Raw genomic sequence first — 17476 nt, 5'->3', positions numbered from 1 at the left:
TAAGAGGGATAACGTGAACAAAATTCAGACACTTGGAGGTGTAATCTAACATATCTGGAACAGTAGTGGGTTTCAATTTAGTTTGCTACTGTTTTGCTCGTGTGTGTGCACACACCACTTCTGCGCATGCTCAGAAGCATCTGGGCGGGTGGGCTGCCACTAACAGTTTACCCAATCCGGGGTGAACTGGTAGTAACCCACCACTGATCTGGAAAGCACCATATTGGAGAAACTACTGATAAGCAATTATCTCACTTATTTTTAATTGGTTTAAATGTGGCAAACTGATCAGATGAAAACTTCTTAAGTCTAAATCTTCTTCTTCTGCATGACTTTTCAAATAGCAATTTATGACTATGGAGAGTTGAAGATTACAGCATCTTATTTCCTTGAAATGCTCCAGGCCAGACTGTTTCCCTGCCTCTTCCATCCCCAAATCATACATGAACTGAAAAGGTGGAAGGTCAGTTTGCTCATCGATGGATTAGCCTTGAAATCTTGAGTTTACTAGGAACCCTCCTTGTATGTATTATTTCCACAGTCATTTGGAAAACTGAAAGTGGAGAGAATAACGAAGGTAGCCTTGGAGAGATAAAGAGATTAAAAGTAATTAGTTTGGTCCACAATATAGTTTTAAATAGGATTGAAAAGAAATAGCTTGTTGTGTTATTCTAAAGATTTCCAGCATTGATTAATTTAGTGCTGGGCATCTTTAAGTAAAAACGAAAACAAAACAAAAAACCCCAAACCTTTTTCAATTACTGCAATAAAGTTTATTCCTAAAAACAAGGGTATTTTAATTTTTTGTAAAGTTTGCTATTTATTTATACCTTTAATTTCCCTTTACATATGAGTTTTATGTACTGTATGCTGACCATTGTCATAGGTGTGCATATACACGCATAGTTGAAAGTCATTGTAACTTTCTTTTACACTTCACTTTACTTTTTCTCAGCTTAGTATATTGACTAGTTAGAACAATGACTAGATCTATTAGCATCTACTTTAAAATCCAGTTCCTTCCTTGCCAATTTCTATCCTCTTCACTCCAAACTGCAGTTGAGTGCAATTTTATGTATGTTTGCTCAGAACTCAGTGTCACTATTTTATAGTGCAACTTGCCTTTGGGAAGTGTATCTCAGGTTATGTTTTTCAGAAAAGAGGAATATCTGTGACTTTTTCATAATTCTGTGCAAAATCACAAAGAAACCTTGATAATGCCCATGTCCATACCATTTGGCAGCCTTCTTCATTCTGGTATTCTTGAGACCTAGAAATCTTCAGATGGGTTGAAGGTGTTGTAGGGAACTAAATGCAACTTACAGAGAATGTCCATGAAAATGTGTTCTGTGTTACGTAGCTTTTTAACTATGTACATTTGCCTATGGCAATGTTTCTCATATGATGTGACACTTGGAAAAATACACCATACTTCACTTAATCCTCCAGGGAAAGATTGAAGGCAAATGAGGTCCAGGAAGAAGAAGAAGATCATGGTGCCAAAATCTAAGGGATTGGTTTGGACAAAACTCAGCAGCACTTTTTCGTGTGGCTGTTGATAAAAATAGGATTGCCAGTATGATCACTAACATCCGATAACGGATATGGCACCAGAAGAAGAAGAATGTTTCTCAAGCTTGGTGACTTTAAGATGTGTGGATTTCAACTCACAAAATTCCCCAGCTAACATGGCCTTTGGAATAGACAAGAAATGAGCAAATGATTAAGGAGGACTTTCAAAAAGATTTCTCAATTCTGAGAAAGAGAAAAGCATTAGAAAGAAACTCAAGATAATCCTACTTTAATGTTGCTTGTATTTGATGGAGCAGAGAGAAACTGTGATAGGTTTTCAGGATTATGTCCTACAGCATTCCTGGGATTCCTGTCACATCTGTTTGTTGGCCTAGCCTACTTCAAAGTGCTGATAACGATTGCAAAGTGAGAGTCCACAGAATGCATAGAAAAGTCCATTTTCCATAAGAGAAAGAACTTTGTTTTAAATGTGTGTGTGACAAAGAAAAAGGCACTCTGGTTTAGGTGAGGGTGAAATATAGGGACATCTGTAGCAAGTTGAGGGTTCCTCAGAATGACTAAATGAACATTGTGAAGTCTTGATGTGATGCCTGTGACATTGTGGTCTATATAGAAAAGACACAGAGTTGTGCTGCAGCATCATGTCACATGTTTTGTCATTAGCCATGGGTCTTTGATACCCATCGTCCTACAACTCTTTATTCATTTATTAAATAAATTTATATGGTCACTGAACTCATACACAGTGAGCTTGATACTCAGAGATTTCTGTTTTCTTGACCAGCAAAAATTATGTTAAGAGTTCTTGTTGTGGTAGAGGATTCATAAAATACTTCAGATGGTGACTAAATACTTATTTTTGGATTTCATAATTTGGATTCAAATATAGGTTCAAAATGGAGGGGTTGGGAAGGCATATACAAATGCAACGAAAATCACTATCTTATTCACCCAAAATATGAATTCACCATGTTATTAAATTTGAAAGAATTGTTTAACTGGGTGATATCACATATTCTGAAAGCTTATTCAGTGGTCCATGGTTGTAGAAAGATTGTGAAACAGACATCCTAGAAGCTGAACCAGTCTTTATTATTATTCGAGTGTTAAGCTTAAGAATTCAGAACAATAGCTTTAAGTTACAGGAAAAGAAGTTCAGCTGAATGAAAATAAAAGGAGCATTTATTTATTTCATATGCTTTTATGCTGCTTCAATCAATTTCAGTCCTAAGCAGCTCAGAGCGACAATCATAAAACAATAAATGGTATAACAATCATGCAAATATAATTATAATCCCCATAAGTTATAACAATAATTAAAATCATTATTCTCTCTCAGCCCTAGGAAGAAGGCAGTGTTGAATTACTCCCAAAAAACTTTTTCAAGAAAATTGCAGGGATTAGTCTAGGGCCAAAAGTCAAAACTGCCTGTCTCAAAGGCACAACAAACAAACAAACAAACAAACAAACAAACAAACAAACAAACAAACAAACAAACCATATTAAGTCCTGGCATCATAAGTCAAAACTCTAGAAAACTCAGCTTGACAATTGATGGTATTTTTTTCCCTGGAATTTGCTGGCAAAAAAAACCAATTTTTTTCCCCTAAATTTGGATCCACCAGCAGTTAAGTGTCCCCTTGTAAATTATCATGACAGCCAGCTCCTCTTCCTTTTTGGACACAAACACATTCCTTGTTGTTCATGACTAATATTTGTGGGAAATTGTTGGGAGATCTATATAAGATAAAAATGTATTATAGCAATCTAACTCCACTATTTTGGGTCAAAAATAGAACTAGTATTCTAAAGCAGCATTTCCATATAATTTAGTCATAGAAGATGTGATAATATCTGAATATTCAAAAATGTATAGTTAGCCTTTGAAATGCTTGGGAGGTGGGGGAGAAAAGTAGATGTTGTTGACTTATAGTTCAAAAACAGAGTAGAGGAAGTGTATTTATCTATTTGTCAAATTTAAAGGTTGCTGAACTTCAAGAAGATGCTGAGTGGCATGTGTTATTAAAAATAATAGGAACCATAAAACAAAGAAAAGAATAATGTACTTTCAGAAGAGAGAGCACTGAGAATAACAAATAAAATCCTATAAGAGGCTTGAAACCACCCTAACTCAAGCCCTGAGGGGAAAGCCTTAATAGTGCTCCGCTATTAGGGCCAGTTTCCTCTGTTAACTTTTTGTTCATTGTTTCCATGGAAACTGAACAAAATAAGCTTTGCCTCTATAACTGTGATAAATGAAAAGAGAGCGACTTGTGAAAAAGAAGGGCAAATGCTTAAAATTAGGTCAGAGCCCTCTAGACTTCCAGAATTCAGCCTGTAATATTCTCCAAGGAATATATGAATGACCAATATAGATTTTAGCTATTTTCTAAACATCCACAGTGGGCCATTCCTAGGTAACCAGAGAGGATTTCTACACAAGCATTTTGGGTTCCACCTAAATCAGCCATACTCTGTGTTCCCACAGCATTATTGCTCTTTGGCAAGTAATCCATCAGCTTCCCCTCAGGGGTGAAAGCAGAGTGCAAAGACAGTGGTAACACTAGATTCCATTGGTGGAAAAAATTGCCCCGTCTTATTTCCTGCTCTTTAGTTCTGCCTGGTCCCTGTTGTATCACATCACTGTTTTACCAAGCTTCATCTAATTGTCCCCCATCAAGAGGTCTTTTTTCTTTAAATAATTTGTCAGAAGAGTTAAGGGTGTTGTAGGATGAGTGTTAGGTGTGTGTTTGTGTGTAAGTGCTTCCCTTTTGGCCACCCAAAGGATCACTGATTAACTCATCTTGCATTTTTAGGATAGTGGAGATGAACACTAGAGGTTGTAGAAATAACAATGTGGAAGCGCCCACATAGTTTTGCACATCAAGAATGAAAAAAAAAGCAAGCAAATCTATATGTACAATTTCCAGATTAGATGGAGCCCATGAAGCAGTTTCTTGAGAAGACGTAGTTGAAAGCCATGGAAAGGGAGGAACATTTTAAAGGCAGAGCTAGTTGGGCTGTTCTTAAATAGGACAAGTGCATTGACATTTTTAAAACACCTGGAAGGGATATTCTCACAAAGCCTTGTCTAATGGAGTATCCATCTTGGAATTATGGGCACTTTTGCCCATATTTTGAGACTGCAGAATTGGGATGTTTTGCCTAAGGTTATTAGGTAAGTCCTTGGAAGATTTTCCTTCTGCTATCAACTACTATTTCTAAATATTCTACTAGAACCCTGGCAGTGGTTAGAATGCAGTATTACAGGCTAACTCTGCTCACTGCCAGAAGTTCGATTCTGATGGGCTCAAGGCTGACTCAACCTTCCATCCTTCTGAGGTTGGTAAAATAAGGACCCAGATTGTTGGGGACAATATGCTGACTCTGTAAACTGCTTAGAGCGGGCTGTAAAGCCCTATGGAGCGGTATATAAGTCTAAGTACTATTCATAGAAAAAATATTGAGGGTAAATCAGTACTATTTGTTGGCTTGCCAACCATATGGCTATACAACTTAATCTGATAGGATAAAAGTAGCATTTAAAATGTTTCAATGAGATGACAATACAAGCATTCTCAGAAAGACTCTTGCTTTTATGTAATATTTAATACTGTCCATTCTTTTTTCTTGCCATGATTGTGGATGCTCCTTTGCAAGTCACTGTACTCACACAGATTCTGGCACTGTGCTAAAGCTCTGTGTGGTTATGTCAGTTCACATAATCCACACTCCCACTTAAAAGCAGCTGGGCTGTGAGGACTGCCAAGAGCTTTCCATGGTACTGGAGGCCTTGGTGTAAAGGCTGTCAGCTTTGTGAAGCAGACTTTGAGAGTCTCATCGGAAATATATGAATATATGGACAGAAGAAGTATTGGTGGGATGTGAGAAAGGATATGAAATCTTACTTGAGAAGTCTCCGCTGTGACGGCTGATTTACAATTTTTATTTATTGTTAAATTTCTTTGCTACCCATCTCACCACATGATGCATACTAAGTAATATGAAAAGCTCTGGTTTGGTGAATTTATGAAATAAGGACTTGTATACCACATTCTAGCTTTTGTTAGATACTAAATATGTTAAAAGCCATCATCTCCCTGCTCTGAAATAATCCTTGCCCTCTCCCCTCCCCCTTCTTTCATGCAACTCTTTCATTTCCTCTGCATTTCTCTATCTTTTCCTTATCAGCCAGTCATTCCAGACTTGTTAATGACTCCTAGTGACCAAGGAGATGGTGACCTAGAGACCGAATATCCTGAAGACAGAGGAAATTGGACAGGCAAGCTGGATTTCCTTTTGTCTTGTATTGGCTACTGCGTTGGATTGGGGAATGTTTGGAGATTTCCGTATCGTGCCTATACAAATGGGGGAGGTGAGAATTTGACTACCATTGTTCCTTGCCTTTGTGTGGAAGATTTCTGTTTTTATTATTGTTTTATAGTGAGATTTTCATATCTGTAGTGACAATTGGCAACAGGAAAAGATATCAGCATCTTTTAAAAAATAGGGCCCCAGAGAAGAGAAATTTTATGTAAGTATTGTTGCTCCAGTTGAAGTGGAGACTGAGCAGTCTATATGAAAATTTAAAAAAGAGTCTAAAGCACAAATAACAACTACCCCTTTACAATCCTGTAATCCCTGAATTCAGGGGAGAGTCAGGGCAACTGAATGGAGCTGAGTATTTACTGGACAGATGCCCTTCCTAACACCATGCAAAGTTCACAGCAGATATTTTTTCTTTGTGCCTTAAGAGAGAAATATCTGCCACTACTGCTAACATTCCAAGTGGGAGGCAAGCATCTTCATCGCTAGGTCACTATATCACTCTAAAGCACAAATCAACAAATAACATAAATAATAACTTGGAATCTTTCCATGCCATAAACTCCAGTGATTAAATTCCTATAAAGTAGAATTTAATAAACGTAGTATCAAATGTTCTCTGATGCTATATAAAGCACAAATAACAACATAATATCAAATATAGCATCAGAGACACATTAGATTCTACATTTATTAAATTCCACTTTACAGGAGTTTAATTACAGGGGTAATAGCATGGAAAGATTCCAAGTCATCATTATGTTATCTATAGCCACTATCACATCAACTAATACTATGTGATATATTGCTACAAATTCAATAGTCACAAAAGCCTCTTAGGGATAGATGTGCACTTACTTAAGCCTAATGTACAGGTATCAGATAAAGTATACATATGAGACAGTCTTTCTGCAAATTAGATAGGAGATATTGATCTGTTAGAAACTGGCATGCATACACTGTATACTTGTTCCACTGAGCTTATCCACACTTCCACTTCTAAAACTAGGCAAGAATTAGGAATAAGGAGCAAAGTTTAGAAAAAAAAACCATGAAGCATACAAGTGATATGGAAGAGTACTTTCTTGTATTCATAACAATCACAGCATCAAAATGACAATAGAAGGCTTACAGTAAAAGTAAACAGACAGACATTTAAAGTATGAACTTTCTAAATTCTATTTATTACTTCTGCTCATTGCTGACAGAAAGACTCTGGAGTCTATAGTGTGTATCATCTCCAGTAGTGCCTTTTCTTTCCGGTCAATTTGTCACCTGCTGTTTGCTCACCCCATCTCTTATATAATTTAATACATTTCTTCAAGAGTTATTTGTCACTAGAGATGTTGCAGAAATCTGTCGCAGGTTTCTGTTCAAATACAATGGCATATAATTCATGGAGTCTGCAAATATCTTATTTCAAAATATTTCTCAGTTGTAAAATTACGTACAAAAGTTTTGAAGTTACCTTCAAAAGCAAGACGAATGAATGTGATATGGACACAACTGGATATAGATTGATCTGTACATTCATCATACTTTCAAATGTTGTCAACAAACAGCCAATTGATTTGGTCTCTGCTGATTATTAATTGATAAGGCTGCACTCTCCAGCATGATATCTCTGGCATTACATACCCACATTCACCTATAATTTGCTAATGATTTTATCTCCCTTTCTTTTGTTCTTCTTTTTTAAATATGTGACAAGTGTTGCTTTCATCTGAACTGTGTAGCTGAAAGCTCTTGCTCCTCATCAAAATATTTCTGAGTCCATGTGAAATTCAGGAGATTTTTTGGTAAATGAAGAAAACATCTGAAGGCACCAGGCTTAGAAACCTGGAGACAGTGAATTCTTGTCCCTCCTTAGGCAGGAAAGTTGATTAGGTGACTTTGAGTTGATTGCTCTCTCTCAGCTGAACCCACCTCACAGGGTTTTTGTGAGGAAAATAGGAGGAGGAAAGACTATTAGATATAGTTATTGTCTTACATTATTTATAAAAATAATAAATGTGGGATATAAACATGTAAGTATAAATTTTGTGTGTGTGTGTGTACAATACAACCTTTCTTTTAAAACATTCTGGCCATCATAATATGTCAATTATTTACTGTAAAGCAGCTTCAGCATGATGCCGAGCTTCTTTGCCAAATATCTCATGTATTCCCAAAAGCCATGCTGATGAATCAGTAGGTGGCTTCCTCGTTCTGAGTCAATGTGTTATTCAGCTTGCATGAATAAATTACACCAAAGGGCAACACGCTGCTGGAAATGTTTTCTACCGGGCAACAATATCAGCAAAAGGAGGGGGAAAAAATTCTGATCTTCCAAGATTCAGCCTTGGGAGATTAGTATATTCCTTCCAGGATGCAAATATGATTAAGAAAAAAAATTGGATTCCACACAAGTTAATTTGTTTTCCATTGACTTTATTAAAAGTTATGTTTTCATTGCATTTTCCTGCAGTTCAGAAAAATAAATATTGAGCATTTGTCATGGACAGAAAATGTTATAAATTTGCCAATAGTAAAAAACAATAGTTACACTTCAAATATGGAAAACACAAACAATCCTTTGGCATTTTGCAATCAATCAATAAATATATATATAATAACTGTAATAGAATCATTGGCTAAAGGAGTGTGGGGGGAGAGTTAAGAGGCATGCCAGTATGGAGTTGCTTCATATTGGAGGAGGAAGAGGAGAAAACATTGTAGACCTATCTAATGAAGTCTTATTTTCTGGTTCCTGAGGGAATGTAGCCAGTCTGGTGAGATTTATGTAATACAGGCAGTGGTGGGATTCAAATAATTTAACAACCGGTTCTCTGCCCTAATGATTTCTTCCAACAACCAGTTCACCAAACTGCTCAGAAAGTTAACAACTGGTTCTCCCGAAGTGGTGCGAACTGGCTGAATCCCACCACTGAATACAGGTAATCAACAATAAAGAGACTGCTTTGTCCTATTCACAAAATTGTTCTGGCTCCTTGCACCTGATAATGACCAAGGTACTAAGTTGAGACTTAAGCAGGGTTGTTGATTGCATCAGTCCTGTGATCTTGTCAAGTCATTTATAACAGGGATGGCAGGAAAAAGTAATCTGAATGTTATAATAGATCTGTGGTTGATTTGCTGTAGATCAGCAAAGTATTCTACCTTCAAATTGTTAAGGGATAGTAATGACAGAGAGTAACTTTCTCAAATTTGAAATTTATTGCTGGAATAAAGAGAGCTTTAAATAAATAGAAGTAAATTCCAATATGGAAGGACTGTGAACTCCAAACACACACACTCCCTCCCCACACCCCCTTTGGTGCCTTTGAGTCAGCATTGACTGCCAGTGACTGCTTAGACAGATCCCTGCAGTTTTCTTGGTAAGATTTCAAAAGTGTTTTGCCTTTGTTCATTTCCTAAGGCTGGCAGGGAATGACTGACCCAAGGTCACCCGGGTAGGCTTCATGCCTAAGGCAGAACTAGAACTCATGGTACCCTGGTTTCTAGCCTGTTACCATTACACCAAACTGGCTCTCTCTCCCCTGCTCACTTCTAGTACTCAAACATATATTTGTGATTTAATTTTCTTAATTCTAACTATATATATATTTGTATCAAGTTCTACTTGCGGGATCTTAAAATGCCAATAAAAAAAGAATGATAAAATAAATAACTCCTTCCACAAACTAAAGCCTGCCAACTCCTGTAGTAGTAAATTCAGTTTTCTTTCACATTTGCCTTTTATCCTCTAAACCTTTGGGTTGGAACAAAGCTCTCTAAGAAATGTATCCAGATGGGGTCCTGACCAGGGGTGAAATCTACTTACCTTTCCTATTGGTTCAGAAGTGTACATGCCCCATGCGTTTGCAGACTCTCTGCACATGCGCAAACCCTAAAATAGGTAAAAAACAGGTTACTTCCTGGTTAAAACCAGGAAGTAACAACAACCAGGCGGGTGGGCGGAACCTTGCGCTGCCATTGCTGCCGGTTGTCCGAATCACCCGCTGCCATCGCTACCAGTTCAACTGAACTGGTCCGAACTGGTAGCATTTCACCCCTGGTCCTGACACATTAATAGATAGTAGTGACAGTGAGAATATATAAGTATATCTAAATAGTTATCCCATGTTTTTCTTCAATTTTTTCCCATCTTTTTTCTGACCACAAAAAGTTATGAAGAAAGGAAGATATAGTACACATACACCATCTATTGACTCTCCTTCTGAAGCACACTGTGCCTCAATTCCCATCTACCAAAGAATAAATTAAAACTTCCCTGATTCTTTGAAAGCTACTATACACCAGGTCATGGTATTCTTCAGTGCAAAACTAATACAATGTTGTCTACACTGTCTGGTGTAGATTTCCTGAATTTCCTGGAGATTTACTGACTAGTACCAGATTTCTAAAATCTCCAGGAAGTTCCACAGGGGTTCTTCAAACCATTGCAGAAGACATTGTGCACTTCTTTGATCTCCTAATGTTGATTGTGCCCAGTAATTAAGCCATTTTAACTGCAGTGAAACTTGAATTGTGCAAAAGCCAAAATGTTCCCTTTTCAAGATTAAATTTCTGTAAGACCTCAGGGCCGGCTGTTTTCTTACTGTAGAGACTTGCCTGGCCCTGCCATATGGTCTCTAGATGTCAGCCAACATCTTACTTTTCTACATAAAAATTCATCTTCTACAGGTCTTTTAACTGCAACTTCCCACTGATGCCTCCACTCCAGAAAATGCACAGAGCATGAATTAAATTTATCAATGGAGGCAAAGCTTCCATTGAATTATGCTTGTTTCATATTCTCCTATTTGACAACAGTAAGGAAGTTGTGAATAAGTCTTCTTCGCTTCTTGGTGTTTTGAAATTGGCAGCAATGATGATCAATGTGCGTAATCTTCAACCTAGTTCTGACGGATTGGGAAAAGTAAACTGGCAATGTTGACACAGATAGAAATATTCTTAGATGCTAAGGCACAGAAATATTCTTGTAATAAAGTTAAGGAGTGATTCTAGATCTTTCTACACATAGGAGATATGTTCTAACACTAAATTCCAATGCTATAGAGATAAGGTAGAGTTGTAAGAGTTGTACGTTTTGTGTGGTGGATTTAAAATATTTCAAAAGTAACAAGCAGAGAGAGTACGATCTCTTTCCTTCTCCTATTTCACACCTAGTATATGTGGTCAGGAGGAAGAAAAAGTGAGTCAAATTTTCAATTTGGCATCTGGAAACTCTCATGATGAGATTAAAGTCTATAAGGCAATAAAAGGAGAATGCAAAATTAGATTAAAATCTACTTGATCCAGCCTTTTATCCTCACAATAGATCCATGATGGTGAAACTATGGCATGCATGCTGGAAGTGTCATGAAAAGCCATCTCTCTGGGCACGCAAGCCATCGCCCATTGCTCTTCCGGATTCTGGTGTGCTGGCCAGATGGTCTTCATGTGCAAGGGAGCACCAGAAACCGGAAGAGTAGCTGCCTGGTGAATATGCGCATGCCAGGAAGATGATCTTCTAGTTTCCAGCACGCACATGCGCGCTGGCCACCTGGTCTTCCAGTTTCTGGCACGCATGCATGCATGAAGACCAGCTGTTGGGGTGCATGCACACGCTGGAAACCAGAAGATCTTCTTCCCAGCACGCGCATGTATACCGGGCAGCTATTGTTCAGGTTTCTGGCACGTACATGCACCCTGGTCAGCTAGTCTTCGTGTGTGCATGTGCACCAGAAACTGGAAGACCATCTTCCTGGCGCATGCTCCTGCTTTAGCACTTGGTGCAGAAAAGGTTCACCAACATTGCAATAGATGATGGATGACATCTATTGTGAGGATAATAGTAGCAGGATATGAATGAAATACTAGTCCCACTCTTATATTCAAGAGTAAATAGTATAATATCTCTGATGCAAGGGACAATTATTTTTAAATTTTGGGAACCATTGAGAGCTTCTTTTAGATTATCTTTTAATCATCTCTTAAAGGTTTCCAAATGTGTGTCCATCAGAACATCTCCTTGCAAAAAAAGTCTATATTTTAGCTATTTTTTGGCATGGAAAAAAAAATCTATTCCACTGTATGTACTGAATCTTCCCATCTCTCACTTTTACTAGATGATCCATATTCTAGTTTTATGAGGACCATACCTGATATATAAGGAAGGGATGCCATCTGACTCATGCTGTGATTATCACATTCAACTTTCTATCCCAATTGTGTCCCTTTTGTCACTTGTTTGCAATTTCTCTCCTGCAGGGGCATTCCTCGTTCCTTATTTCATTATGTTGGCTATATGCGGGATACCCATCTTCTTCATGGAGCTGTCACTAGGCCAGTTCTCAAGCCTGGGGCCTCTTGCTGTTTGGAAGATAAGCCCACTCTTCAAAGGTCTGTGTCCAATGCTAATCTAGTTTTGTCATCAGGTCTGTCTTCATGTCTTTTGCAAACTAAATTCTTATGGCTGACAGTGGAACAGGTTAGTCCTCACGCATTGTAGAGATGAAAGTAGAGCCTTCCTTACCTCAATAGGTGAGAACAGTAATTTACTACTGGAAGTATACTTTCATTACTGTGAAAGTGAAAAAATATCTGGGAAAAGAATTCTCTCTCCCATAGTTTTAGAAGCATGACTGTCCAGGTGGACTAACATGAGGCAGATTGAATATAGATAGCTTTTCCTTTTTTTACAAAGCTGACACATTTCAAAATTAACTCACTACAAATTATTTTAGAACAGTGTTCTAGAATTCAATAAATTCCAAATGTGTTAAGAATGAATGAAACTATTCAAATTCCCAGCTATTTTTCAGCTTTACTCTGAACTCTGGGAGTTATAATTCCAATTCTTCTGTAGGACTTTAACTTGGATAACTTGGAAATCCTAGGATATCCTGACTTATTTAGGATTTTGAAAAAAGAGCTAAGTTTAATGCATGATCCAATGCAATTAAAGCAATAGAAGAAGACAGCAGGACTATTGGTGTCCTCACAAAGCGGATAGAAAGCGCTAGCGGTCTCAACTGAGCTCATGGACTGCATTTATAGCAAAAGCACTTATATTTATATATTGTCCCATAGTGCTTTACAGCACTCTCTGGGTAGTTTACAATGTCAGCATTATTTGCATATTGCCCCCAACAATCTGGGTCCTCATTTTGCCAACCTTGGAAGGATGGAAGGCTGGGTCAGGAAACCCATCAGGATCAAACTCTAAGCTGTGGGTAGAGTTGCCTGCAGTAAAGCACTTAACCACTGTGCCACCAGGGCTTCATGTAACTGCATCATGAACATTGCAGTAAACAACCATCAACTTTGGGGGTTGCCTGTGTTTTGTTGCCATTATATATCATTTCTGCTCTTCTTTAGGTATTGGTATGGCCACAATCCTGATTGTCTCCTTGGTGGCCATTTACTATAACATGATCATTGCCTATGTTCTCTTCTACCTCTTTGCCTCGTTGACCAACAACTTGCCTTGGCAGTACTGCGGCAACTGGTGGAACACAGACCTGTGCCTGGACCACCATGTCATGCACACAGGGAACAGTGCTGTCCCTTTCAACACTTCTAACACTGTCAGTCCAAGTGAGGAATATTGGAGGTAAGTAGCTTAGACAAGAAAAGGGTGGGAAGGAAAGTAACCTATGGCGATAAGTTACCCTCTTCAGTCTAAAGAGCTCTGCACATATTCCTCAACACTCATAAGCATGGTCAGAAGTTATTAATTACAGTGGTGTTTAAGAGTTCCTGAGTCTTCAGAGAGGGGCGGCATATAAATTGAATTAATTAAATTAAATTAAATTAAATTAAATTAATTTTTCAATATTTCTGCATAAATATGACTTAAAATGTGGTAAGTAGGTTTGGATTGTTCTCCTCAGTAAATGCACAAGCATAATGTTTTTGACTCATTTATTTAATTGGGTTCTCTCTATCCTGTGTTAGGATTTATGTGACAAACAGGTCTCCTTTTAGGTCATACTTATGCAGAAATATTGAAAATTGAAAAGGGTTCATAAACTTTTGAGCACCACCATATGAGTGTATGCTGAACTCCATACAAATTAATGTAAAGTTTCTCTCTCTCTCTTTTTTTCAAGCCGATATGTCCTCCACATCCAAGGGAGCTCAGGCATTGGAGATCCTGGGAGGATTCGCTGGAATCTCTGCCTTTGTCTCCTGCTAGCTTGGCTGATCGTGTATCTTTGCATCTTAAAGGGAGTCAAGTCATCTGGCAAGGTAAAGTATAAATTAGCAGAAGGCACCCATCTGTTTTTTTTCCCACCCTCAAATTATAAAATAATTCTATTTTACTTTTCATAGATGCCATAATTATGGTAGGAATTGGAAAATATTTTTTTCTATACTTTAGGGCAGGGATGAGTATCTTTAATGTTATTTTTCTCATGGAGTCAACTCCCCCCCCCTCCGTGAATGCTTAGATCATTTACTATGGGGTATGTGTGTGTATGTGTATGTGTGTATGTATTTGCTTTCTTCTCTTATCAACTAATATAGATCTATTTTGGACTGATTGGTCCTCATCAGTTAGTCACACCCTTACCATATGTTCCCTCCCCGTAGAGGCTAAGTATTTGCTTTCTTCTCTTATCGTAGGTTTTTGTATGTATTTTTCTTCAACCGGGTGTTTTCCTACGTAAACCAAGTTTCTTAAATTGCAGCAATAGCTCAGTGAAATCACATCCACTATCCTAGGCTTCTTCAGACAGCAAGCATACATTTTACTGCCTATTGGGAGACTATATAGATCTATATTAGTATATATATATTGTCTGCTCAAGACAATACATCACAGAACTCAGGATGTTACAACACTAAAACTCAGGATGTTACAACACAGCCAACTACCCAGGATGTTGCAGCACAGGACTCAGGATGTCACAACACTAGAGCTCAGGATGCTACCACACAACCCATTATACCCAGGTCGTTACAACACAAAAGGCTAATGGGCACACAGCTAGGACCTTGGCCACACAGGATGTTACGAAACAGCCGACTAATCTGCAAACATCAACTCCATTTACTAATCAAGATGTAACAACACAGCCAACCAACCCGCTTACAACAACAAAGTCAGCACTCCCCACCTCCCCACCAGTATTTATAGAGAGATGGCATCTCCGATCACGCTTTGCTCGCACAAGCACAAAGCCGAAGACACCAGCCTGAAGATGACGAGTGGGACCTCATCGAAACATCGCCAAGATACTCTCAATCTTACACGGGAAAAGACCCGAATACGCCAAGACTTGCATACCTGTATCCATGAAAATCTACGAAAACACACACACACACACACACACACACACACACACACATTATAATCCACAAATCTGAGCTAAGAAATGAATTTTACATTTCTTCTATACCAGATCCACTTCTGATTCTTTCAACTTTTCTTTATTTCAGCAGTATAATTTAATATTTGTGGAGGACTGAGAGAAAATGCAATACTCCAGCATCACCTATAGGTTCTGAGCATTTTTACGAAAGATCATAATATACCTGAAAATGCTGTCATAATACTTTGCAAGTGGACAATACTAGATCAAATGAATTTTAAAAGACGGGAAGAAAGATTTTACTTGATTATTAAATGAGATGTCTTGATGGCCAGAAGTATTTAATAATAGATATGGTGTGCAGGTCCACTAGAGTTCTTCAAACATAGGATGACATATTCTGTTTGTGGATTTTTTTTGTGTGTTAAGCAGGTTGTTGAAGGTCTTTATGGCTTCCTCCATTTCTTTCATTTCAATTTTTTTTTGCTTTAATTTATATGCCGCCCTTCTCCGGAGACTCAGGGCAGCTTACAATGCATTAAGCAATAGCCTTCATACTTTTGTATATTTATACAAAGTCAGCTTATTGCCCCCACAATCTGGGTCCTCATTTCACCTACCTTTGAAAGGATGGAAGGCTGAGTCAACCTTGAGCCTGGTGAGATTTGAACTTGCAGTAATTGCAAGTAGCAGATGTTAATAACAGTGCTTAGTCCACTGTACTACAGGCTCTTTATAATTTATGGATCCTTAATTATTTTTATGGACCCATGATAACCATTTTGCATATGGCAGTAGTGTAAATTTATGGAAGGTTACAAGAATTCTAGGGCTGTCTAAAATGAGACAGCATCTTTTTAGAGATACTACAAATAAATGCCCCTGTTTTCTTGTAGGTTGTTTATTTCACGGCCACATTTCCTTACCTCATTCTGATCATGCTCCTGATTCGTGGGGTCACACTCAAGGGGGCCTGGTTAGGAATCAAGTTCTATCTCACACCCCAGTTTGAGCTCCTACTGTCTCCCAAGGTGAGATCTGTGTGAATATTCTTGTGTGATTCTTGATGAACGTATCTTTTATTTTATGTACACTGAGAGCATATGAACCAAGACAAATTCCTTGTGTGTCCAATCACACTTGACCAATAAAAATTCTACTCTATTCTATATTATTATATAAAAGAGTTTATTTATAAACCCCTTTTGACTATCTCATGTTTTGGGTGATCTTAGAAACTAAGCAGAGTTCTTGGATGGAACTTGCTGGAAACTCCAGACCTTTGGGTAACCTGGAAACCTTAAAAGAAATCCTTTAAAAAGGCAATGGTATTTCTGTAATGCTGTCAGGAAACTGCATTAACCAGAAACTGATCAAGTCATTGTTAACATTTTAAAAAATCCTCTCTTTAAGGATTAGAAAGTTTATATATGATCCTGAAATGTATTTGAGTGGGCCCATCCACAATATAGTTTATTGTTATTGCACAAAGGAGAAAGTATGAATAAGTTTTCATATTTTTCTACTATTTGTCAAGTAGCATTTTCTTTGACTCCCATATATGATGAGCAGTTATGGCAAGGGAAATATAAAATGTATTTAAAAGCAATTTCAGATAGTGATGGATGACAGTAATTTGGCAACATTTTTCTTTAGAATTCCATCATTATAAAAGCTAATCCTGTAAAAAAAATGTGCCAGGAAAAGCCACTTTTTCTAGTGAGCATCTACACAGAACATTCAAATGCATCCTTCTCAAACTATCTTTATATTCATTGTGCTGAAAAAGACAACTTGCATATGATTGTGGATAAAAGCTTTAGTAACCAATACTGGTTACTTGCCGGTTTATTGAAATTATTTAATTTCTTGTTTTCCATTTCTAATGTAGGTGTGGATTGAAGCAGCTTTGCAGATCTTCTACTCTCTTGGGGTAGGATTTGGGGGACTTCTCACCTTTGCATCATATAATACCTTCCACCAGAATATTTACAGGTATATATTTTCAATTTATATGTAATGGAGATGGAGCATATTGAGAGCAAATTATTGTTTTGTGTATTTTAAACAGAATCATGGATGGGAGAGAAAAGACAATTGTGGATATACAGCTAAACTTATAAATGGGAAGGAAAGGAAAGGGAAGCGAAGGAAAGGAAAGGAAAAGACAGAAAAGGAAAGGAAAGGAAAGGAAAGGAAAGGAAAGGAAAGGAAAGGAAAGGAAAGGAAAGGAAAGGAAAGGAAAGGAAAGGAAAGGAAAGGAAAGGAAAGGTTAATTAAGTCTGAAGATATAGCTCTGTCATTGTGTCTGA

At 37.7% G+C, this 17476-nt stretch overlaps 1 protein-coding gene across 1 annotated transcript in view; it reads left to right on the top strand.

The window, feature by feature from the left end:
• Positions 1–17476, top strand: part of SLC6A7 (solute carrier family 6 member 7) — a 40280-nt gene that overhangs the window by 9241 nt on the left and 13563 nt on the right. Inside the window, exons 2-7 of the mRNA XM_070934390.1 lie at positions 5725–5908; positions 12115–12246; positions 13225–13459; positions 13959–14097; positions 16061–16195; positions 17056–17159. Coding sequence (XP_070790491.1) covers positions 5725–5908; positions 12115–12246; positions 13225–13459; positions 13959–14097; positions 16061–16195; positions 17056–17159 — 929 coding nt within the window. The remainder of the gene's footprint in view (positions 1–5724; positions 5909–12114; positions 12247–13224; positions 13460–13958; positions 14098–16060; positions 16196–17055; positions 17160–17476) is intronic.

Source organism: Pituophis catenifer, unplaced genomic scaffold (assembly GCF_029215685.1).
Source record: "Pituophis catenifer annectens isolate HBS135680 unplaced genomic scaffold, rPitCat1.0.hap2 SCAF_2, whole genome shotgun sequence".
In the NCBI taxonomy this organism is placed as follows: domain Eukaryota; kingdom Metazoa; phylum Chordata; class Lepidosauria; order Squamata; family Colubridae; genus Pituophis; species Pituophis catenifer.
Note: the sequence above shows the minus strand (reverse complement) of the source record. Positions and strands in the feature narration are given on the sequence as shown.